A 22,475-nucleotide genomic window follows, 5' to 3' on the forward strand; every position below is an offset into this window, starting at 1 on the left:
AGCACCCACCTGGCTCATCCAGTCTGTCTGGATGTGATGCTCCCTTGGACCTCTCTCCCCTGCTCTCTCCCTCCTGCCTGTTCCCAACCCAGCCCCTCCCTGCTTCCCTCTCATCATCCCTCTCTCTCTGTGCCTGGGCATCCCTGGAACTGGGGCATCCCTCTCCCAGCAGAGCTCCAATCCCAGAGCACCCAGCAGATCTGCCTGTGGGGTCCTGTCTGTCCAGGGAGACTGATTTCTTCCACCTCAGCTCCAGTCCTCTTATCTCTCCTCCCAGCTCTGCACACTTTGCTCGGTGGCTGGGGTGAGTGGGAGCGGCAGACCGCATCCTGTCTGGGCTGAGCACCCACGCCAGTGCTGGGCACGCAGGACAGAGGGGCCCAAAGCAGGCAGCAGGCAGCTGCAGGCAGCATATCCCAGCGGGGCCCCAAGAGTTAAATTGTCATGTATTCAGGGCCATGCGCTGGCCAGGAATTACACTTTTATCGGCATGCGGTGCTGCCGCCACTTGAATTGGGACTGGGAACTCTATTTCCGAGCTCACCCAAATTATTCTCGAAGAGATAAAGCGCGGTGCAGAGCAGCGCCGGCGCTTCATTAACATTCCCCAACCCATTCAGCTTTAAACGAAGATTGCCTGCCTCGGAAAATGATAAAATTGAACATGTGAAGCAGGGCATTATGTTCCATCAGCCGATATTATTTCCCACGCAGGGGCCGAGTGGAGACACAAACAGCTATTTATGCAGTACCTGGCCAAGCCAGGGTGGCTTGGGAGGGGGGAGCAGGCAGCAGCGGGGAAACAGGATGGGTGGCAAGTGCCCCCCACCCATCCATGGGCATAGGAGGGACTGTCTGCACATTGCCAAGGCCACTCTGCCCTCCTGGGGGCTCCCAGGTTTGTGCCCAGGGTGTAAGGTGGGTCCAGGACCACAGACCTGCTCCATGCATTGATTGTGGAAAGGGACTCAGGGATGTGTGTGTTCCCGTGGGCAGCACTGGCAAGGCTGGGGTATCTCCATCTGCTGCCCTGCTCCAGGAATGCATGTCCCCTGCTGGGGCTGGCCAGGTGGGGTGCTGGCTCCATATGCAGGATGGGTCTCAACCCCACGGCTGGGTGCTGGGCCAGTGGGATTGAGGAGCATCCACAGAGAGGGAGCATGTGCCTCCCCAGAGGCAGGCAGGGAGGGCTGAGTGGGCAGGGAGGGCTGAGCAGGCAGGCCCCCGGGGCTGCAATTGGATTTTGCTTGGCCATGCTGAGCCTATCGATCCAGTAGTAATTAAAGTCGCTCCAAAACCTGACTCATATTCAACCTTGGGAGGAAGGAGCTTCGCTGAGAAACACCCTCTGTTCCCCTTGGTCTGACACAGGATGGAGCAAAGCCATGCCAGGGTGCTTCCATCCTGTCACAGCCCCCGATGGTCTCTGTCCCAAAGGGGATCAGCACCTTGGCACGGTCTGGGGCCCAGGCAGCAGCACCTATCAGGCAGTATCCTGGCCAGTGTCCCTGATGTCACACAACCTTGGTTGCAAATGCTGATTAGGTTCAGCCCTTGGAGTGACACAAACCTCATAGCTATTTTATGGATCCTGGCTATTTTCTCACCAAGTGCCTGAGACACATCCCCAGCATCACTCACACCCCTTTCTTGTGACTGTCTAGGCTCTGATTGAGGGACTGGCACAGGGAGAGGAGCCTGTTGAGCCCCACAGCCACACCCAAGAATCACCGAGGTGTTGGGATGTACCTGGTGCTGTGTGTCCACAGGGCGCAAAACCTCTCCTCCAGGTCAGGGTCAGCCGGGGAGGTGTGAAGGCCCGCGAAGAGTCTGCGAGCTTTTCTTGTGCATTTTTATGTGTGTGTCTGTGTGTGCAGCGACTTGCACGCCCAGCCCTGCCGCCAGCCCCGCTGCTATTCCCGGTATTCGTAGCAGGTCGGGACAGGCACCGGCGAGGGGGAGCTGCCTTTCACCGGCGCCCCCCGCACCTTGCCGGACCTTCCCGCGGGAAGGCAGGGCCGCCGGGGCCCGGGGGCTGCGGCACGGAGGGGGCAGGGGGCCGGGGGCAGCCCTGGATACCCCCGGGCAAGGGACCGCGGGCAGAGTACGGGCAACGCGGGCAGCGACGGGGCTTTGCTGCAGGGAGGTGGCTCCATCTGCAGGACACGGACCCGCCCGGTGCGGGGGATCCCCGCCGCCCCCGCCCGCCGTTCGGTACGCGGGACACAGGGCTGGGGGACAGCGGACAAGGACAGCGGCTCCTCCGGCCCCACCCGCGCCGTTCCGGGATGCGGGCGGGGGAAAGTGGTGTCCCCTCCAGCACCCCTGCACCCCCAGCGCCTCCTACGCCCGGTGGTCCCCGCGATGCCCCTGCACGCCCCGAGCATCCCGCACCCACTGCCCCTGCACTCCTGAAGTGCTCTCATCGGGTACACCCAGTGCCCGGGCATCCCTCGCCCCCAAAGGCGACCTTCACCCTGCTCCGCAACCTTGCAGCCAGCGCTGCCACCCGCACCCCGGGGCATCCCACGCCCTGGGATCCCGGGAATGCTCCACCGCGGCGGCAGCCGCTAGGGCGGCGGGTCGGACCCCGGTGGCGGCGGGAGGCGGAGGCGGGGCCGGCACGGGCTCCACCCCGGCCCCCGGCCCACATAGGCCGGCCGGGAGGGCCCCTTGCCCCCGAGCCTGCGCCGTCCCGAGGTCCCACGGAGTATCCCGGCGGTCGGGGGAAAGCGTGGGGCAGGAGCTGCGGGTGGATACGTGGGAAGGGGGTGCCTGGCTGCGGGGGCCTGGCCCCGTCCTGTCCCGTACGGCGGGATGCTGCGGCAGCGTTGCGGGCAGCTCTTGGCCCGTCTGGAGCAGGGGCTGCAGCTCCTGGAGCTCTGCTGCAACGTGGAGGAAGGTGGGTGTGTGTAGCACTTCGGCATCCTCGTCTCTGCCGCCGGCGTGGTCTGGGAAAGCGGGGGGCTGGCTCCCCGTCCCGGCTGACCACCCACTGCTGTTTTCCCCAGACTACATCCGGATAGCTCGGTGCTTTGAGGCGACGCGCCAGAGATGCTGCAGGCTGGAGCAGGATGGGCGTCATGCCCGCGAGCAGCTGGCCCGTGTGGAGGCCGAGCGGGCAGCCCTGGAGGTGAAGCTGAAGCACGCCCGAAACCAAGTGGAGGTGGAGATGAAGAAGCGGCACCGGGCAGAGGCTGAGCTGGAGAAGCAGGTCAGGGGGCTGGCCGCAGGGGTACCCTGCGGGGCTGGCTGCGGGGCCCTCAGCCTGCTCACCACCACCCTGTTTCACTTTCAGGAACGCAAACTTCAGCTGGTCCTTGACTTTCTGATGCGGGAGCCATGGGGTACCGAGGCACTGAGCCGGGAGCAGTGCTCTGTTCTCAGTACCCTGACTGGCTGGCGCCTTGGGGCAGCCTTGGCACCCATCAGGAGGTGAGCAGGGGTGGCGGTCCTCACCCCAGCTCCTTGGGCAGCCCTGGGGTGGGGTTGGCTGTGCTCCTCTCCCCCTCATCACTGCTGGGCTTGAGGGGCTGCCTGGGCAAGGAGGTGCTTGGGCTCTGCAGAAGCATCAGCTGTGGACTCCCAGGAGTAGCTGCACAAGTAGGTGCTGGCTGAGGGGGGAATTGTTCCAGCTGAGCTCACTCTGCAGGTCATCGGCAGTGAATGAATCGTGCCAGTCCCTCCTGTCCCACTCGGATATCAGCTATGACCGCACTGAGGATGACGTGGTAAGAAGAGTTCAGCTGTGAGTCTCAGGGTTTACCCCATTAATGAGGGGGTAGTTTTGCCCCACTTCTGCAGTGGCACAGCCCCTTTGTATATCTATGGTTAGGGGTGGGCTGCTATCAGAGCTGGAGATGAATGCTGGGATGCTCCTGGCCTGATGCAGCCTGAGACTCCCTGCTGCCTTTCAGGATGTTGATATGACGGTGGCGCAGATCCTGAAGCGCAAAGTTCCGGACAGGCAGGTATGAGGAAATGCTGGGATGTGGAAGTTTTGGGGGCTTCTGTTGAGGTGGTGTCTGTGCCTCTGTGTGGGTGAGGATCCCCCAGCTCTGATCACACTCCTTCAATGTGCCATTTGGGTCCCTCTGCCCACCCAGGTGTCAGTGTGCATCCCAGGCTGGGGTGCTGGCCCTGTGCCATGCAAGGTGAGGACACCCAGATACTTCTCCATCCCACTACAGGAGGCTGCAAGGAGCCTGGCAGGGAATTTAATTTACTGATGCTGGGCTGGGAGCATCGTCTCTCGGCAAGCCTCCCACGATCAATAGAAACTCCATTACGTTCCACCGTGGCCCAGCTGGGCTCCTCAATAATTCATCACCATGTGTGGGCATCCCGCACCCCGCTCTGCTTGCACCTCTGCATTGCAGGCCTGACCTGGCTTCCCCCAGCCCCAGGCTGGCTCTGACCCAATGGGGAAGCCTGGGTCCCCATGATGCCTGGTGTGAGGCAGGCAGTGCTGGAGGAGTAGGGTGGGACTGGGACATTTTGTTGGGCTGATGCCACTTGGCTTGGGCACTCTGGGGTGTGGGGAAAAGTCAGGGAGGGAGGTCTCTGCCTGCCCTTCACGCTGTCTTCTATTTCCAGCGTGTGTCCCTGGCCCCTCAGGTTGGCCCTGTGGTGATGGCAAAGCGGCACCGTTCTTCTGTGGCTCCCCATAATGCCGTGAGTAGAGACCCTAGCGTGCTCCGGGCAGGGATGGGGTGCATGGGTTTTCCCCAGTGCCAGAAGGCAATGCTGCAGTCCTCAGTCCTGTAGGTGCTGTGAGGACAGTGCTCAGCTGTCTCCTCTGGGTGCCTGTATCACCTTGGTCCCAGTGGGGACAGCATCCCTGGCTATGCCAGACCACTGCTCTGAATCCTGCATCCCCACCCTGTACCCATGGTGGCAGCATCCCTGGCTGTGCAGGACCACAGGAATGGCAATCAGGTGGACCAAAGATCGTGTGGGAGATGTTGGAGAACTGTGGGGCTGCAGTCACATATCTTATTGGTCTCACACTTTGACAGGTGAGTGTCCCCTCCATGCCCCCTCCTGCTGAAGTCCCAGGCCCTGCTGACAACCTCATGCCTGCTGTTCTGGTGCCTCAACGCCGCTCTCGCCAGGGACATCGTGTCTCTGCACGTGCAGGTCACAGGAAGGGCTGAGAAGGGGATTGAGGGGTGGTATGGGCCTAGCTGTAAGACACTTCTGTTACAGGGGAGGGAGGGGATCTGTTGGGGGATGCTTGTCCCCACTGTGAAGGTCCTGGGGTCCTCTGGACATGCCAAATGCCACTGTCTCGTGCAGAGGCTCCCTGGGAGGTGGGAAGCCTCCAAGTGATGGAGTGGCTTATCTTTCAGGTGTCCCTCCACTGCCTCCTCCCTCTGCAGAGATGACCACAGTGTGGGGCACTGGTGAAGATCTGGGCTGCCGTGCTGCAGGGCAGGAGAGCCACACTGAGGGCAGCTCAGTGGGACAGCCAGCACCAGCCCCCTTCCCCTCCCCTCCACGGAGTCTCCCACAAGTCCAGCACAAGTTTACCTCCAAAACGGTGTGTGACCCATGCTCCCTTTCCCCTGGGGAGGTGGGCAGGGGAGAGAGTTATGGGGTCGGGGGCCGGACTGTCGTTCATTCCCCAGCCCCTTAGCTTTGCCTGCCAGGGGAATGGATGGAGACAGTAGGACCTGGCTGGGAGAAGATAAAGGATACTGGATAAAAGATAAATGTACTGGATATCCGCAAGAAGCAGGGCCCCTGATCCTGTCCCCCCTCTCCAGGTGATCCGCCCTGAGCCATGTCATGTGTGTGGCTCCCGCATCCGCTTTGGGAAGACTGCCATCAAGTGCTGCCAGTGCCAGCTGCTGCTGCACACCAAGTGTCGGGAGCAGTGCCCCAGCCTTTGCACACCCAGGCCTCACCACCATTCCTGGCCCCGTGAGGTGAGAGGGGCACAGCAGTGCTGGGGGTGTCTCTCCATATCCCCATGAGGCTTCAGGGCTCCTGGCCCTAGAATGCTGGGCCTCTGCCCGCCCTGGCTGCAGGGCTGGGTGGTGGGCACAGCGCAGGTTGGCATTGTTCTCCCTAGGGTGTGCTGGCTGACTTCGCGCCTTCCACACCACCCCTGGTGCCCACGCTGGTGGTGCAGTGTGTGACTGAGGTGGAGGCACGAGGCTTGACAGAGGTAGGGGCCAGGATGGTGAAGGTGGCAATGCCGTGGCTCCCACGGGACTGAGCCCCTTTCCCTGTGCCCTAGACAGGGCTGTACCGGGTGCCAGGCGCGGAGCAGCTGGTGCGGGAGTGGAAGCAGAAGCTGCTGCGGGCTGGGGGTGCGCTGCCTGCCCTCAGCAGCGTGACTGACATCCATGTGGTGTGTGGGGTGCTCAAGGACTTTCTGCGGGGGCTCAAGGAACCACTGGTCACCTTCAACCTCCACCCTGCCTTCCTGAGGGCTGCTGGTGAGCAGGGGGTCCCAAGGTGAGGGAGGGGGAAGGGAGTGCTTCTCTCCTAACACTGCTCCCTGGCACTTCCACAGACATCCCCAGTGATGCTGCCAGTGACACAGCCCTGCGCCATGTGGTGAGCAAGCTGCCCCCAGCCAACAGGGATACCCTGGCCTTCCTCATGCTGCACCTGCTCAGGTGAGTGGCTCATTCTGGCACGGGTCTGTCGCCATCTCCTGGCTCTGCCCCTCACCCAGGCTTTGTGCCCTAGAGCAGGGAAGCTGTGGATGAGGAGCCCCTAGGCTGGGCAGCATGCTCACACCCCCTGTCCCCCCTCACAGGGTGTCGCACAGCCCTGACTGCAAGATGGATGTGTTCAACCTGTCCCGTGTGTTTGGCCCTACGCTGGTGGGACACAGCTCAGCCAACCCCACACCGCTCGCCATCATGGAGGACACACCTCGGCAGTGCAAGGTGAGGGGTCCCTGAGGTGTGGGGTGTACCCTGGGCAGTGCCAGTGTCCCTGTGCTACATCTCTCACTGCCCAGGTGGTGGCTCGTCTCCTTTCGCTGCCACCTGACTTCTGGAGAGGCTTTGTGGAGACAGAGCAGGAGAACCTGGTGCCAATGCCAGCCCCGAGATGTGAATCTGGTGAGCACAGGAGCCCCAGCCCCCACCCACCCTGGCCTTCAGCTTCCTTGAAGGGTCCTGGTTGTCCCTGGCTGGGGGTGATAGCTGTTCCCACTCTGTCCTGCAGAATCGTTCTTCCAGCCCATTGCCTCTCCAGAGCCCAAGCCAGGCCAGCTGAGCCCAGCTGGTGCCTGCTGCCTCCCCAGCACCCTGCGGAGCTGCGTGGGCACTGCCACCCGGCCCCCGTGAGTGCTGTCGGGCGTGGGTGGGGGCCCAGGGGAGCACACTTTGTACCCCTGACTCATCTCTCCCCACGCAGGCAGGGGCCGGCCCCGAGGAAGGTGGGCCGGTTCTTCCCTTCTCCTGTGTAGCCTGCAGCAGTGGCTCCCTCAGGACACGGAGCTGGCACTGGAGGAGCAAAGACTGCAGGACCAGGCAGCTGTGGGTAGAGTGACAGTGCCGAGCTCAAAGCTCTGCTCTGCTTCCCTGGGGACTGGGGAGCAGAGCTGGCTCTGTCCAGCTGTGGTGGCAGGGACACTACCCTAGTGTTTGTACTTTGAATCAGGTTTAAAAGTTGTATTAAATGTTTGCAGCAAAACACACCTGGCTGTGACTGCTGTCTGTCCTGCCCTGTTGCTACCAGGGGTTAGGGCTCATTCAAGTCTGGCTTGGCAGCAGGCAAGAGCTGAACAATGCTCCACAGAACCTCTGTTTTGGGAGGGCAGGCAGAGCCTCCTCCCACCCGAGCTGAAGCCCTATTCTTCTGCTCTGGAGCCCTTCATGTGGGAGGCCCCTCTTCGAGCCCAGATGTTGCCCTGAAGTAATTGGAGCTGTTGCTGCTCAGGGCAGGACAACCTTAAAGTGTTTCCAGACTTCCTGGCACCTCTGCGGAGGCCTCTTTAACTCTTTCCTCCCCTCCAGCCCAGGCAGTGCTAGAGGTGCACAAAGCCTGAGCAGGGCTGAGATGTACAGCTCTTTCCCTCCAAGAGGGGGAAGCAGAATCATGCTGTAATGGAGCAATGTCCCAGGAAGGGCTTGTTCCCCAGATAACTCTGCAGAAGGGGCAACCAGTGCAGAGGGAATTTAGGGAAAAGAGGCATTACACAACAGGGATAACAACTGCCCCTATGCCCCACTGAGCAGCCAATCAACCTTTGTCCCTACTAAAAGCCAAAGCAGATGAGGCACATAAGAGAACTCATGTGCAATCCTGAAAGCAAGTACTTTGGCTCAGTTTTCCCCAGTGCAGCAGTGTACACCAGAGGGCAAGGAAATTAACACATCCAAGGCAGAGGCAAAACTGAAGGAATTTAATATGCTTAAAGCTAGGGAACAGCTAATCCCTGCCCAGGACCACAGGAGGACTGGCAGAGGAAGGCACAGGGCTGGGAGCAAGGATTTACTCCAAATCCATCAAACTGGGATGGTAGTGGATGGATGAAGAATACCTAATACAGTGCCTTGCTGAAAATGAGAGGTGTGATGAGGCCCTTTGTGGAGTGCAGGGCTTTAGCACAGAGTTTAAAACCAGAGAGGTAAAAGGATAAAGGGCAGCATTGGTTACTGTAGACAATCTATGCCAGGCTCAGGAGGAAACTGCCTTCCATAAAATCAGGTTTTTGAGGCAAAGTGAGGTGTCAAATCTCTGCCACTTGCACACACATAAGTTGATTACTTTGGTGCCCAGTGGATGTGGCTGGTGACACAGGGCGATATGCAGTGAGCCCTCCCAAGCTCCACCATGATGGTGTGAAGGAGGCTGTTGGCCCACCAGGGTAGCAGGGGCTTGGTGCCGTCACTCTGAGCCCTGCCTAGGCAGCAGGCACAGGTCTCAACCTGCCAGGAGCAGGCTTGGTGGGGCTGGCAGCTCTCCTGGCTCACACCGAGCCCAGGGGGCAGAGGTGGTACTGGGGGAAGGGGTGCTCTTGCAGCTCCCTCCAGGGACAGCAGGCCACTAGTCTGACCCAACTCTCATGTGTGTGCCAATGCCCTTAGGACAGCCTGGCACTGCTGTCTTCCCAGCAGTAGGCAGGAGCCCAGCTCAGGCTGTTGCAATCATGCTGAAATTAAGAGCCTCAATCTACTCCTGTGGGGTGAGCTGCCTACACATGACAGGCACATTCAAAACTCCCAGGTCTTGGAGATGGGCCAAGACCTTCCAGGGCATTGCAGATAGAAAATGGTGCAGGAAGAGCCTGGTGAGGAGTGGCAAGGTGGTGCTGGTAGTGCCTTTTAGTGGAGAAACACACAAATTTGGATCCAAGACACTGCAGGCAGCAAATGCTCATGCAGGCTGGTACCAGAGCCACGTACTGTCCCCAAAGCCTTCACCCTGGCCCAGGGCTGGTCCCTGGGCTGCAAGAGAAGCAGCATGCAAGGCTGATGCTCATCAGCTTTAATGTCTGTCTGGAGCAGTAGTCAGGCACTTGCAGGGCTCCTAGCCTGCACCTACCCCTCTGGGGGTGCTGAGAGCCTCCCAGGATGTGAGGTCTCAGTGCAGGCTCATGGTGTGGGGCACAGCAGGGAAGTGGCAGGTGCTGCTCGTGACTCACAGGATAATCTGGTTTTTGTAGCTTCGGCTCAGCTCCTTATGAGGAAGGACAATGGAGTTGAGAATAACGACCTCAGCAGGAATGGTGACACTGCAGCCTGGGGGGAGGATACAAAGGGTTTAGCTGGAGGGGAGAAGCTGCCTCGGTGAGCAGGGCCAGGGTGATTCCATACAGCAGAGACTTACCCAGGATTGTGATGGATGGTGTGAGGCGCCCATCCCGGAAAAGGGTCTCACTGTCGATCTTGGCATAGGGATCGTTGGGGTTGGGGTCGCTGGGCGTTCCTTCAACCCGGGCCCAGCGCCCTATTGTGCTGTCCCAGCCCACAATGGTATTGAGGACACAGGTGTGGTCCTGGAGTGAAGGAGAGGGGAATGCAGTGTGCTGCTGCATCCCTGCAACGGGTGGGGGTTGACACCTACTCCCTCAGGCAGACCCCACTTACATGGAGCGAGGCGCCGTGCAGGACGATGGACTCTCGCACACGCACACCCGCGCCCACGGTCACACCCTCCCCAATGGAGACGTTGGGGCCCAGCTGTGAGGACAGAGGGAGGTGATGAGGACAAGGACAGTGATGCCCTCAGCACCCCTGAGCATGTCCCTCCCCCAGGGCCCCCCAGCCTGCACTCACCACTGCAGTGCTGTCGATGGAAGCTGTCGGGTGGATGTACACATTCCCTGCAACACAAAGCAGTGGATTCAGGGGAGGCGACTCACAGGAGTACCTGCCTCTCAGATAGGTGAGGTCCCACTTGTGGGTGCCACTGCCTCCCTAGGCAGCCCCAAAGGCATTAGGGTGTCAGAACGGTACCTCGGATGACAGGGCCCCCAGGTTTGTTCTGGGCCAGTCTCTCTGGGTGGCTTTTGCAGTACTGGTTCAGGTAAAGGCGGCTGGCATAGATAGCAGAGCTGGAGGAGGAAAAGCAGAAGATTGTTTTTGTCACTCTGGAACTACTAAGGCAGAGGAGGATCCAAAATCAGCACCGCCCACCCAGGCCCGGGCCTCTGCCTAAGCACCCTTCACTCCCAGCCGTGATACAGATCATTCCCATCCCCAGTACAGATCACTTGAGGCACCTGCTACACCAACTCTAGCTCCAGCGCTTACCCAGCTGACTTGATCTGGCTCCAGAAGCCATCAGTTTTGTAGACATAGAGTTTGCCACTCCCAGCCAGGGCCGTGAAAACATCCTGCTCTAGCCGTATCACTTCTGCACGCTGCCAGCCATTGGAGCTTTCCTCTCTGCAAGCAAGAGTCCTGTCAGACACCCACCCCAGCCATGGCCTCAGATGAGGACCCCAGCAGACCTACCCTCACCAAATTCAGGCACTCTGACAATCCCAGATTCCAGTAGCCACGTACTTCTCCCCGAAAGTGGGGACAGCACCAGCTGTCAGGCTAGGTTGGGACAGCCCCACTGAGCCCCAGAGCAGCAGAGGGACAGCCAAAATAAGCTCTGAGCCAAAAGCTGATGGTGCAAGAGCCCCACCTAGACCAGGTGGGTGTATGATCCTGTTCCCAGTCCAGAGCCTGCACAGCTGGATTTTAGCTTGGGTGGTGGCAGAGATGTGAGGTGACAGGCTGGGTGGTGCAAAGAGCTGGAGAGGGGAGGATAGCATTCCCAGGTGCAAGGCTTGCTCAGCCTCTTATCCAGAGCTGAATGAGAATGGGGTGGGAAGAGAGGAAGGGAAAGCCTCAAGCTGACCAGGAGCAGAACAGAGGAAACAGCAGCTTGGAGAAGCAAGGGAAAGCATGCATTACCACTAGGATCAATCCAGCCCAGAGAGAAGCAAGTGCAGACACAGAGGGAGACTTACCCAAGGTAAGGACAGCTGGTGCAGGACCAGGAAACAAGTGAGTGATGGCAGAGGAGGAGAAAAGATAGAGAAAGAATGGAGGATGAGCGTGCTGCTGCAGCCCTGGGAAGCAGGGGGGTGGGAGGGACACAGAGCAGAGTGAGGCACTCACAGTGCTAGCTCCTGTTGGTTCCTCTGGAAGACCTCGCCAATGTGCTGGAAGATGGCAGGTGTGAAGAGGTAGATGCCACAGTTAATGATCTCACTGACAAATGTGCTGGGTTTCTCCACATAGTGCTGAACCTGGAGGCAAGGGAAGAGACTTGAATCCCAGGGTGCAGCCCCTCCATCCAGCATCACACCCTCTGTGGAACACTGGGACCACAGACCCACACAGGCAACACAACACCTGCCACCCACACTGTGCTTGACTCCCCAAGGCCCTCCAGTACCTCCTGTGTCTCTGCATTTGCCACGATACAGCCATAATTCAGTGCCTGTGTCCTGTTGGCCTAAGAAATAAGGACAATGTTAGCAATGGTGGAGCAGCAGGCACTGGGAGGCAGAGCAGATGAAACCCAGACCTCACAGTGTGGGACCCACCCACCACAGGAGCTGCTGGCTTCTAACCCCATGGCACAGCACTGCAGCTCTTTTGCTCCCCAGCACTGCCACTCACTGTGGTACCCAGAATGACAAAGCTGTGCATATCCCCATGCTGCTGACGAAACTCCAGCATCTCCTGTAAGGGGAACTCTGAGCACACGTCTGCGTTGAGGACAAAGAAGGCCTCAGCACCACCTGACAGGATCTGGTCTCGGAAGTGATAGATACCACCACCCGTGCCCAGGGCTGCGTACTCCTGAAGATACCTACAAGCCAAGCAGGAAAAAGGGAGGGCTTAGGGAAGTAGGTGTCTAGTGGCACCAACTGGCAGCAGGGCTGGGAAGGGTTGGGAAGGACTGGAGAGACATATTCCTGCCATACAGTCATGGGTTTCATGCAGGCATTGCACAGCAGGAGGCTGTGGCAGCTTAGAGCTGTGCTAGATGCGCAAATCTGGAGCAGGAACCATCCAGAGCAGGGTCCAAGGCAAAGGAAAGGTGGCTGAACTAATGGGGGAACCAGGCTGTGCCCATCCACGGTGGGACAGAGCCCACCTGCCCAGTGCCAGAGCGCTGACTGGGGCTGCCAGCCCGGGGCAGGCAGGTGAGGGAGGGGCTGAGCCAGGCTGTGCCCCAGGGCTCAGAGAGCACCTGCCCACCTGATGGGAACCTTGAACTCCTGCTGCGCCGATACGAGAAAGCGGCTGAGGGCCTCGTTGGGCTGGTAGAAACCCATCAGCAGGATCTCCTTCATGCCGGGCACCTGGGGAGGGTCGGAGGAAGGGGTCAGAAAGGAAACGAATGGCACTTCTCCCTTGGCTCCGCGACCCCAGCCCCCCGGCCTCCCGTACCTTGGCGCAGGCCTCTATGTGGTGCTGCACCATGGGCACTCCGGCCACGGGGAAGAGCGGCTTAGGCACCTCGAAGGACAGCGGCCGGAACCGGGTCCCTGTGGAGCAGAGCGGGGTCGGCCGGGCACTGCGCCGGAGGGACACCCCGCGGGCCCGGCGCACTTACCCTTCTGCGGGCCCCCGATGAGGATGACGGCCTTGAGCGGCATCGCGGCTCGGCTCGGTTCCAGCGATTCTGCACCGAGCCCCGGCTCCGCCACCGAGCCCCGAGCCCCGCACCCCGGCCCGGCCCCGCCGCCACTTCCGCGCACGTGGCTGTGACACGTCAGCGCCGCGCGAGCCCGGCCGCCGCCCGCCCACCGCCAGGGGGCGCTGCGAGCCCCCGGGAGCCTGAGGGGGCGGCTGTGGCCGTGCGGGGCGATGGTCAGTGCGTGGGCGGTGGTCACTACGGGTAGCGATTGTCCATTCGGGTGTGCGGGGAGCGGCTGCGGCCGTGTGGGTCTGCGCAGGGCAGCATGAGCGTGCAGGGGAGGTGCAGTGGCTGTGTGTGTGCCCCAGCGCCTCGGAGCGCCGTGCGGGGACACCACGGGCTCTGGCCCGCCCTTGGGCACGCAGGCGAGCGGCAGGCACAGCTCTGTAACCACGTGTGTGTGGGGGGAAGCGTGTGACTGCCCGCAGGCACCGGGCTGGAGCCGTGTGGCCCTGCCCACAGGGGCAGGCATAGCTCCGAGTGCCTGGGGGCAGCGGGCTGTAACCGGAGCGGTCCCTGCCGGCACGGCCCTGCCTCATATGGGTAGCGGATATTTATAGCCAGGCATCAGGTCCCTCACCGGCACCTGCCATGCCCGCAGCAGGAGCCCTGCCCTGCTGTCCTGCTGTCCCAGCCACCATCGGGTCCTTCGGCGTTCCGTATTTTCACTCCACGACTTGAGAGACGTGAATCAGCCCCGTTGCGCTCGCCCCAGTACTTCACGGCTTCTCTGACTTTTTCACGAGGTTTCCAACATGGAAGCCCAGCCTCACATGGAACCCTTTCTGGACTCGGGTCCCCAGGTTTTGGGGCAAGGACCCTCTCGAAACACCAGGGGCTGCACTTCACACTCACCCCATCCCCTCCCAGCAAGGCACTGAAACTGGAGGGCTGCTCAGGGTCTTTATTGCTGCTCTGGCATGTTGCTTGCTCCAAACCATGAGGACACTGGCAACTCCAGAGCCCGGCAGAGAGGAGGGGACAGGAATCGGGACCGGAATGAGCAGACGCCTTCTCCCCAAAGTCAATAAATAAAGCCCTATCACTACAGCAGCATGAGGAAGGTGAGTGCCCAGCCGTTGTTCCTGTCCCCCTGCTCAGGGCACCCCGCATTGTGCCACCAGCCAGGGAGGGCTGAGGAGGGGACACAGGGCAGGGCAAGGCACCCCAGGGTCAGGTGGGTGGTGTGAGGGGTCTGGGACAGGCGGGCAGGCTGGTAGTGGGGTACAGGGCAAGGTCCAGACCTGGGTGGGCAGAGCACGAGCAGCATGAGCCTGAGCAGACACAGGAGATGTGCATGGCACCTGGGTGCCCCCTGCAAAGAGGGGGTGCTGCCAGTCCCCTACCCTGGCACGGGGCGCAGCTGACAGCCCCAGGAAAGGCACCGGCATCGGTCCTGGAGCCACAAACCCACTTGCCAGGACCAGGGCTGGGAGGAGCAGAAGGTGGGGGCCTGGCAGCGCCCCCCTCCCAGCTGTAAGGACTGGGGCTGTGCTGGCTGGCAGGGGTTTGTGAGCAAGCCCCTCTCTGCAGAAACCACTGGAGCAACCTCAGTCTTCTGGTGCTGGTGTGCAAACCAGGGGGAACACAAGGACTGCCACACCGTGGCCAGGGGCAGCTCAGGCTGCAGTATAAGGCACACGGCTGATGAGACCCATGTGGCCAGAGCGGACTGGCAAACTGGCAGCTCTTCACCTCCCACCTGGGGCTTCCTTTGCCCCTCTGTCTGCATCCCTTTCTCCCCCTGCCCCTCTGCCACATTCTCTGTTCCTTGCAGCAAGGCTTCCCACCACCCTCCCACTGCCGGACTCCACTGCTGGTCTGGCTGCGGCAGCACCCCCTCTTCACCGGCGCTGCCATCATCCCTGACAGCAGCACATGAGGTCCATGGACTCATCCTGGTGCGTCCCAGCTCCTCCTCAGCCGCCCCATACTGCGGCCCATGGAATGTTCCTCTGGCTCCCCGGCCCCTCATGGCCGTGGCCGAGGCACCAGTTACTGTGGCCCTGGTGGCTGGCCGCCCTGGTAGGAGCGGAGTAAGACCTTGTGCTTTGTGACAGCCTCGCCGCGGCGCCTCTGGTGATCCACCAGGAATTCCTTGAGGCGGTTGGTGGTGAAAGTCAGGGTCTGGCGGCGCAGCTTCATCAGGTAGGCGTCCTGGAGCCAGGCATTGGCAAAGCAGTCCTTCACTGTGGGGCGGCTCCTGAGGCAGGGGCAGCTCTGCATCAGGGACTGCCAGGGGTGCCCACTGCTGCTCCACCCCCCAAACCCAGCTACCACCACTGCCCTTCAAGACTCAGGGGTCCCAAGAGCAGTGATGGACTCTAGGCTCCCACTTATGATATCTAGAGGGGTCCCATGTGGCAAGGAGCTGGCTCAGTTACAGGCACAGTCTGGGGCCATGTATCCTCCCTGGCTAGGCTGGACACTCACCAGGGGTGGACAGTGAGGACCTTGCGGATGAAGATAGCAGCAGTCTGCGAGACGTTGGGGTACAGCTTGAAGGCATCAAAGCGCCCTGCCAGGATGCGGTTCTCTGTCTCAATGGGGTCCAGTTCAAAGAACGGTGACCGCCCGCTGAGCCTGTGGTGGTGGAAGGGGTGGATGGGCTGAGGGGACAGCAGTGAGAGGGTACTTGCTGTCCCCCTTCCCCCCCATCCCTGGTTTGAAAAGCCACAGGTTCCCAGGGTGTCTTCATCTCCCCATGCCCAGCTGGGAAGGGTCTGCCAGGCTACAGCATCCCTCAGCCCACCATCAGCTTGGTGTCCTCCATGGCACCGAGCCCTGGGTGGGGCTGACTACACTTCAACATTCTCATCCCCCAGCCCCTTCTCTTACATGATGTAGGTGAGGACGCCAACACCCCAGACATCAGCTGCGGAGCCCACCGGGTCCCCCTTCACCACCTCTGGCGCTGTGGGCAGGGGAGCAGGTCTGTCATATACACAGAGACACCAGCCCCAGCACACGGTATCCACAGTATCCCCAGCACATACAGAAATCCCAGGATCCCCAACACTCACAGCATTTCCAACACCCACAGCAGCCAAGTGCCCACAGCACTCTACTACTGCACCCTCCAACACCCCTCCCTGACAGCGCCCTGCCAGCCTCCAAGGATACCCCAACTGCCCCAGTTGTCTCCCATGCCCCCAGTGATGCTATAGAAATTCACAGGCACACCCAGCACCCAAAAGGCCTCCCACCTTCCCCAAAGACACAGTTCCTCCCCATTCCCAAGTCCCCCAGAGCATAGGCAGGCATGCACACCTTTGGGAATAAGCATGCCCCAGTCCTGTCCCTGTCCCCTTCCTCATGCCACTGTACCCCTGGTGCCCTACTCACACATGTACTCCAGGGTGCCAGCACGCCGCCCCAGCTGCCGCAGCACAAGTGGGTTGTAGGTCTGCGCACTGCCAAAATCGATGATCTTGAGGGCATTTGTGCCTGAGACGATAATGTTGTCTGGCTTGATGTCGAGGTGCACAATGCGGCGGCTGTGCAGGTACTCAAGGCCCTGCAGGAGCTGCAGTACGTAGCTCACCACGTCATCCTCCGAGTAGCGAAACCTGGGGGCGAGTGGCATCAGCAGGTAGTCCCATATCAGCAACTGTCCCCAGTGGCCCTGTGCCCACCTGTACCTGTCCACAATGCTGTAGAGGATCTCCTTGCCAGCACAGTTCTCGCAGATGAGCACCAGGTAGCGGGGGGTGATGTACGCCTCATGCAGGGCCATGATGCGCTCATGGTGCAGCGCCTTGAGGATCTCGTACTCCTGCAGCACACTCTGCTTCCGCTCTGCCTCATAGGGCACAATCTTGGCCATGAAGTGCTTCCCTGTGGCATTCTCCTTGCACAGCCGGATCACCCCGAAACGGCCTCTGCGGCACAGGGCAGGATTCAGCATCCCTGGTGTGGGGTGCTGCAAGAACACCCCTGGCAGAGCATCCTACCTCTACTCACCTTGCTTTCTCATCCAAGAAGGTATATGGCTTCTGGGGGACACCCTGCCGCAGTGCTGTGCTGTCTTTTGCCCCTGGGACTCCACCAGCAGCTGGGGCCTCCTTGGAGGATGGGGGAGTGGTGGTGGACTCCAGTGCAGTGGGTGATGTAGGGGGCATGGAAATGAAGGAGGTTACCATGTAGGGAGGCATCTTCCGTGCAGGTGTGGTGTTGGGGGTGGGAGACTGTGTGGGGGCTGAGCTGGGCGTGGTTGACACTGGGGAAGCGGTGGGGGACTTGGAAGGAGACAGAGTCTGGGGTGGGGGGGAAGTGTCCGTGGGGGGTACAGGGGAGCCCTGAGTGGAGGTGTCTGTATGAGGAGAGGCAACAGTCCGAGGCGGGGTGAACATCAGCTCAGGGGGCACGTAGACAGTGATGTTGGGTGGAAGCTCAGGATCTGGTGGCACGCCCTCTTCATGGGGTGCAGGGGGCGGAAGGACCCCTGTGGGGGCACCCTCCTGTTCTGCTCCAGCTGCCTTGTGTACCACTCCCTTGTGCTTGCGTGGCGGTGTGGTAGGAGGGGCCTTTGCAGCTACCGGCTCCTGCTGCTCCTCGGATGTCTGGGTTGACCGGCTGGAAGCCACCTTCTCAGGAATGGGGACAGCAACATCCTTGGCTGGGACAGCTCGGGCATCTGCAGCTGGCAAAGGGAGGTGTGAGCCAGATGGGGGTATGCTAGGACTGGACTTTAAGTGGCACCTCATTTCCCAAAGCCCTGGGGGGAAAATGCTGTGGCACTCAAGGATCCCCAAAGCACCCCAGAGGTCACAGGCCACCCCACGCCCACAAGACAGGACTTGCTCACCTGTTGCCTCAAGATGCACCTTTACTGAGGGGTTGCTGTAGGGTCCCTGCCCAGCCTTGTTGACACAGGCCACACGAAACTTTGCAGTGCTCCCGGGTGGCAGCTCAGTCACGTTGAAGTAGCAGTCAGTGATACCAGTGCTGACAATCTTCCACTCATGCTCCCCTGCCAAAGCAGAAGTAAGGTAAGGCGAGGACAGACCAAGGACAGGGGCAGCCCACTGTCCCATGTCCTTGATTCTGCCAAGCCACAGAGGACAGCCAGGACATTGGGCACTTTTGTCCTGGCTAGATGCCCCTCTGTGAGCCCATATTCCTGGCTGTGGCTCCCAGGGGATGGGAGGCAGCACCACATACCATCCAGTCTGCGCTCCAATGTGTAGGTGCAGGGGGCTTTGCTCTCAGCAGGCTTCCACAGCACCAGCACTGTGTTCTTGTACTTCTGTGGGATCTCTGGGGTGCCTGGCCGCCCAGGGAGCCCTGCAAGGGTACAGACAGGGTGAGCTGGGTGTCCAGCCAGGGGCGGAACAGAGCTGCTGTAGTGAGAGGGCATAACAATGCATGGGTTCAGAGATGCTGGAAATGCTCATGCAAAACCAGCCAGTCCTCTTTCAAAAGCACCAGTCTCTTGCAGATGTGGAGAGCAGTACTCAAGTATTCAGCTGGTCCCCAGCCATGCACCCAACTTGTGCCCTTCCTGTCTCCTGAGGTTCCCCCAGCCTCCTTACGTGCCACAGCCAGCGTGCAGGAGCTGATGGCTGTGCCCAGGATGTTGGCGGCTGCACACTCGTACAGCCCTGCATCCTTCCTGGAGACCTTGGCAATGGTGAGCATCTGACGTCCGTCCTTGCAGGACACAACGTTCAGCCCACTGTCTGGCTGCAGGGACCTCTTGTCTGTAGAGGGAGAAGAGGAGCGGGATGATACGGTGCCCTGTCAGAGCCCACCCACTGAGGCAGTGCAGGCAGCCCCCCACCTTTCATCCAGAGGATCCGTGGGGTTGGGCTGCCAGCGGGAAGGCAGCAGAGGGTCAGCGCCTCTCCCTCCAGCAGCACCTGGTCCTTCAGCTTGATGTGGAAAACAGGGGGGAAATCTGGAAAGCAGAGTGGGAGGTCAGGCTTGGGTGGGGATACACAGCAACCATCCCGTCCTGGGGCTGCACCTACCCGATTCACTGGGTGTGTGTGGCCGGCCGGCGGCGAGTTCCTCCTCCCGCAGAAGGCTGGAGGGGATGCTGGGCTGTGAGGACATCTTCTCCTTCTTGCCCCGGGAGAGCCCCCAGCGCTCCCAGCGGGACCTCTTCTGACTGTCACCCGCACCTATGGGCACCCAGGGCAGGTGAGAGCGGGGCCAGGCCGTGGTGGCCAAGCCTGACGTTCCCACAGTGACTGGGCCATGTGTTGCCAACAGAGTCCCCCGCGGGATCCCCCGTCATCGCTCACCTTTGGTAGAGGAGCCCGTGCTGGCCTCGGAGCGCAGGGACTCAGAGGAGGGGGCAGGGGCAGGGGCGGCCCCCGGTCGCAAGCTCTCCCCCTCGGAGCTGCTGCGGCGCAGCTCCCGGGGCCCCTCGCCCTCCGGCCGTTCATCCGACACGCTGCGTAGCCGCGCCGAGACCCGCTCCATTGTAGCACTGATCTTCCTCCGCACAGCCACCGCCGGTGACTCGCTCTCCCCACCGCCCCCTGGCTCTGACTTGAGGCTCTCTGAGTCCCTCCGCTCCCTGGAGTTGGCCAGAGCCATGCTCCAGGAGAAGCGGCGCCCACCAGATGGGGTCTCACTGCCTCCGTCCTCCCCCATGCCCTTCTTCCTCTCAGCAGGCGGGGTCCGCTTGAGAAGTATGGACATCCTCCGGAAGAAGCCCCCATCCTTCTCCACCTCATGCAGGTCCTGCACCGACTTGGACTTGGCTGCCAGCCCGGTGGGCCGGTCCCTGCGCAGCTCCAGGGGCACGCCGGCTGGTGTAGGACGGTAGATGCCCTCGTCAGAGGCTGGCGGGCCGGCCAGGTGCCGGTCCTCGGAGCGGGAGCGGGTGAGGAGCTTCAGCCCCCGGGTGAGGGATGATTCACGGCCCCGTTTGAACTTGGCCTCAAAGACCTCCTCCGAATCGATGTCCTGGATGACCAAGGAGCTGGAGGAGCCAGTGGGTTTCACCTCCTTCCTCGATGCTGGTGCTGGTGTAGGGGGCTTTGCAGGGCTGGCTGGTGGGGTCTCCTTGATGTTTGGGGGGGGCTCACTGGTTGTTGGTGAAGACTCCTCGGTGGCTGGCTCCCCACCTTGAATGGCTCCCATGGCTTGCATCATCTTGGCATAGGAAGACTTTATGTGGGTTTGTGGAACAGGGGTTGTGGACTTTGGTGGGGTGGGAGCTCCTGTCCTGGCAGCCCCCTCCCCACTGGCTCCAGCAGCCTTGGTGGGTGTCTTTTCTTCCTGTCCCCTCTCCGTGGGCTTCTTCCCTGTGGCGGTGGCAGGTGGGCCACATTCCTCGGGGATGCGCCTCCTCCCTGAGGTAGCCTTTGCAGGGGGGGCCTGGGGAGCAGTAATCTCTGCTGGAGGGGGTGTTGGTGTGCTTGGGGTGTCTGGTGGCACTGTGGGCCGAGCATCAGAGAGGGCAGAGAGAGATGGGGACTCCTTGAGCCGTTGGGCCTCCAGACAGGCCACTGGGATCTCCAGGGGCGCGCCGGAGCGTCGGTGCCGGACAACAGGCTCAGCGTCTCCATGGCTGAAGGAGCTGCTCTTCTGCAGCCGGCTCTCAGTGGGGAGGAGGCGTGGTGAGGTGGCTTCACTGGAGGCTGCCCGCACCAGCCGTGGCACTGCTGGTGCCTCCAGCCGTGCTGACCGTGAGACTTTCTTATCAGGGCTGACGCCCAGGGTCTCCAGGAGGGGACCCCGCAGGCCACTGACCTTGCTGTCACCAGAGCTGCCCCGCAGCAGCCGCTGGCGCATCAGTTCCAGGCGCTGGGCATGATCATCCTCCCCCCAGACCACCTTCCGCCTTGGCAGCTCCATGGAGGCTGCCTTGGCCAGGGCCCGACGGGGGTCCCGGGCGACCTCAGCCCCCTCCTCAGTCCCTGGGAGCTGTTGGAGCAGCAGGGCACTGTCAGCAGAGCTGCCCCTCTTCAGCTCTCCCCGGCGGGCACTCCCTGGGGACTCCAGGCTGGAACCCTTCCTCATGGCTTTGCGAGGATACTCTGGCCGCTTCTGGGCTTCGGGGGCTTCCTCATCAGAGGAGCCAGGTGCCTCCACCTCTGCACATGGTCGCCGTGGCCCAGCACTCCTTGGCCGCTTCCCCAGGGCCACTCCGGGCTTCCCAGTACCCTGGCTCTGCCACTCCATGGCTGAGGAATCCCCCTCTGGCTGCAAACCCTCAGATATCCCAATGGTCTCATCATCTGTGGGGATCTCATTGAGTGACATGCGGGAGCCAGAGAACTCCACTTGGTGTGGCATGGGGATGAAGGGCAGCTCGTCCAGGTCATCTGAGTCTGAGGAGGATGACAGTGCTGGTGACTCCTTGAGATGCCGGGGCACGGCGATGGAGAGGTGGTTGGATGTGTCCTCCAGCAGCTCTGGGATTGGCCGCAGCACCATGTTGCACTTGTAGCTGATCTGTGAGCGCTGCAGCCAGCAGAGAGGGCTGGATCAGGTCCAGATGCATAGCATGGCATCATCCTGCCATTACACATCCCCTCATCTTGCCCGTCACAATCCCACCTGCCCCCTCCCTCCCCAGCCCCTGCCTTCACCTGCCATTTACGACGGGAGATGAAGAGCTTGAGGTGGTCGGTGCTGATGACCTTCCCCTTGGCCAATGTCTGTGGGGTGAGGGAACAACGATGTCCCTTGAAGCCTGCAACAGGCTCAGGGAACCCTGTGGAATCTTGGCATTGGGTCTGAGCCCAGGCTCACCTTGAACCAGGGATGCTCCAGGGTCTGTTCTGCATTGGGTCTCCTGTGAACCAACACCACTAGGTCAGAACCACCCAGGCTCAGGGGCTTTGGCCAAGGGAAAAAGGGCAGGAAGTTCTGGCTGCACCCCAGCAGAGCCATGCAGCTAGCCTTGCCCTTGGGCATCCCGATGCATGGGGGTCTCCACCCTCCCTTGAGCGCAAAGATCATGGTGAAGGGGCAAGGGATAGGGAAGGGGACCTTGCAGTACTCACAGCTTGTCATTGACCAGCACTTTGATGACAAAGCCCTTGGCTTCCCGGGTGAGCCCCTGGAACATCTTCTCCTCAAATGCCACATTGTAGTTGCGGATGTTCATCAGCGTTGTCTTGTCATTCTCCCCCACAAAGGGGGAGATCCCTGTCAGGCTGCCAAGGAGGACACACAGTCACTGAGCCCTGAGGCCATGAAAAATAGCACAGCAAATACACAGAACTGCGGACAGAACTCCAGACCCCATCTCTGGGGTCATGGAGACATGGGAAACGGCATGGCAATTACAGAAGACTGAGGACAGGACCTCAGACCTCAGCCCTGGTACTATGGGGCGGGCAGAGGCAGGAGCAGCTGAGAAGGAGGCTGAGTCTGGAAGGGGTCATGTGCAT

At 61.0% G+C, this 22,475-nt stretch overlaps 3 protein-coding genes across 8 annotated transcripts in view; 1 reads left to right on the plus strand and 2 right to left on the minus strand.

Moving 5' to 3' along the window:
- Positions 1–2,722: 2,722 nt before the first annotated feature.
- Positions 2,723–7,613, plus strand: LOC116998466 (rac GTPase-activating protein 1-like). Its single transcript, XM_033064100.1, has 16 exons — positions 2,723–2,902; positions 3,012–3,214; positions 3,299–3,435; positions 3,653–3,731; positions 3,918–3,971; positions 4,597–4,674; positions 5,019–5,139; positions 5,352–5,542; positions 5,769–5,930; positions 6,077–6,172; positions 6,245–6,446; positions 6,524–6,629; positions 6,773–6,905; positions 6,980–7,082; positions 7,189–7,306; positions 7,381–7,613. The coding sequence occupies exons 1-16, from the start codon at positions 2,818–2,820 to the stop codon at positions 7,430–7,432; spliced, it is 1,920 nt and encodes a 639-aa protein (XP_032919991.1). The 5' UTR covers positions 2,723–2,817; the 3' UTR covers positions 7,433–7,613.
- A 736-nt stretch (positions 7,614–8,349) lies between these two features.
- GMPPA (GDP-mannose pyrophosphorylase A) lies at positions 8,350–13,159 on the minus strand. Of its 2 annotated transcripts, XM_033065375.1 has the most exons (13): positions 13,036–13,159; positions 12,870–12,967; positions 12,678–12,781; positions 12,093–12,285; positions 11,866–11,925; positions 11,586–11,716; positions 11,435–11,449; positions 10,725–10,859; positions 10,428–10,525; positions 10,248–10,294; positions 10,059–10,151; positions 9,799–9,967; positions 8,350–9,710 (listed from the first exon to the last, which is right to left on the minus strand). In XM_033065375.1, the coding sequence occupies exons 1-13, from the start codon at positions 13,076–13,078 to the stop codon at positions 9,610–9,612; spliced, it is 1,287 nt and encodes a 428-aa protein (XP_032921266.1). In that variant the 5' UTR covers positions 13,079–13,159; the 3' UTR covers positions 8,350–9,609. The 2 variants fall into 2 exon arrangements, with proteins under 2 accessions (XP_032921266.1, XP_032921267.1); XM_033065376.1 differs by lacking the exon at positions 11,435–11,449.
- Positions 13,160–14,008: 849 nt separating this feature from the next.
- Positions 14,009–22,475, minus strand: part of SPEG (striated muscle enriched protein kinase) — a 30,562-nt gene continuing 22,095 nt past the window's right edge. For 3 of the 5 annotated variants that reach the window (XM_033064159.2, XM_033064157.2, XM_033064156.2), the window contains exons 29-43: positions 22,086–22,238; positions 21,832–21,874; positions 21,669–21,737; positions 19,368–21,540; positions 19,092–19,244; positions 18,902–19,018; positions 18,654–18,821; positions 18,283–18,405; positions 17,927–18,091; positions 17,083–17,761; positions 16,761–17,000; positions 16,465–16,688; positions 15,958–16,033; positions 15,553–15,702; positions 14,009–15,322 (exon numbers count right to left, since the gene is read on the minus strand). In XM_033064159.2, coding sequence (XP_032920050.1) covers positions 15,115–15,322; positions 15,553–15,702; positions 15,958–16,033; positions 16,465–16,688; positions 16,761–17,000; positions 17,083–17,761; positions 17,927–18,091; positions 18,283–18,405; positions 18,654–18,821; positions 18,902–19,018; positions 19,092–19,244; positions 19,368–21,540; positions 21,669–21,737; positions 21,832–21,874; positions 22,086–22,238 — 4,741 coding nt within the window. In that variant the 3' untranslated portion in view covers positions 14,009–15,114. The remainder of the gene's footprint in view (positions 15,323–15,552; positions 15,703–15,957; positions 16,034–16,464; positions 16,689–16,760; positions 17,001–17,082; positions 17,762–17,926; positions 18,092–18,282; positions 18,406–18,653; positions 18,822–18,901; positions 19,019–19,091; positions 19,245–19,367; positions 21,541–21,668; positions 21,738–21,831; positions 21,875–22,085; positions 22,239–22,475) is intronic. The other 2 variants (XM_033064160.2, XM_033064158.2) reach the window with 1 other exon arrangement.

The sequence above is a fragment of the Catharus ustulatus genome, chromosome 7, assembly GCF_009819885.2.
Source record: "Catharus ustulatus isolate bCatUst1 chromosome 7, bCatUst1.pri.v2, whole genome shotgun sequence".
Taxonomy (NCBI): domain Eukaryota; kingdom Metazoa; phylum Chordata; class Aves; order Passeriformes; family Turdidae; genus Catharus; species Catharus ustulatus.

Bases quoted from the DNA above. Each gene is read 5' to 3' on its own strand.
- LOC116998466 (XM_033064100.1), top strand. From the start codon at position 2,818: ATGCTGCGGCAGCGTTGCGGGCAGCTCTTGGCCCGTCTGGAGCAGGGG. The intron at 3,732-3,917 runs GTAAGAAGAGTT...GCTGCCTTTCAG, and splicing joins ACCGCACTGAGGATGACGTG to GATGTTGATATGACGGTGGC. The intron at 6,173-6,244 runs GTAGGGGCCAGG...CCTGTGCCCTAG, and splicing joins AGGCACGAGGCTTGACAGAG to ACAGGGCTGTACCGGGTGCC.
- GMPPA (XM_033065375.1), bottom strand. From the start codon at position 13,078: ATGCCGCTCAAGGCCGTCATCCTCATCGGGGGCCCGCAGAAGG. The intron at 11,717-11,865 runs GTACTGGAGGGC...CCTTGCCTCCAG, and splicing joins CAAATGCAGAGACACAGGAG to GTTCAGCACTATGTGGAGAA. The intron at 9,968-10,058 runs GTAAGTGGGGTC...CCTTCACTCCAG, and splicing joins TGCACGGCGCCTCGCTCCAT to GACCACACCTGTGTCCTCAA.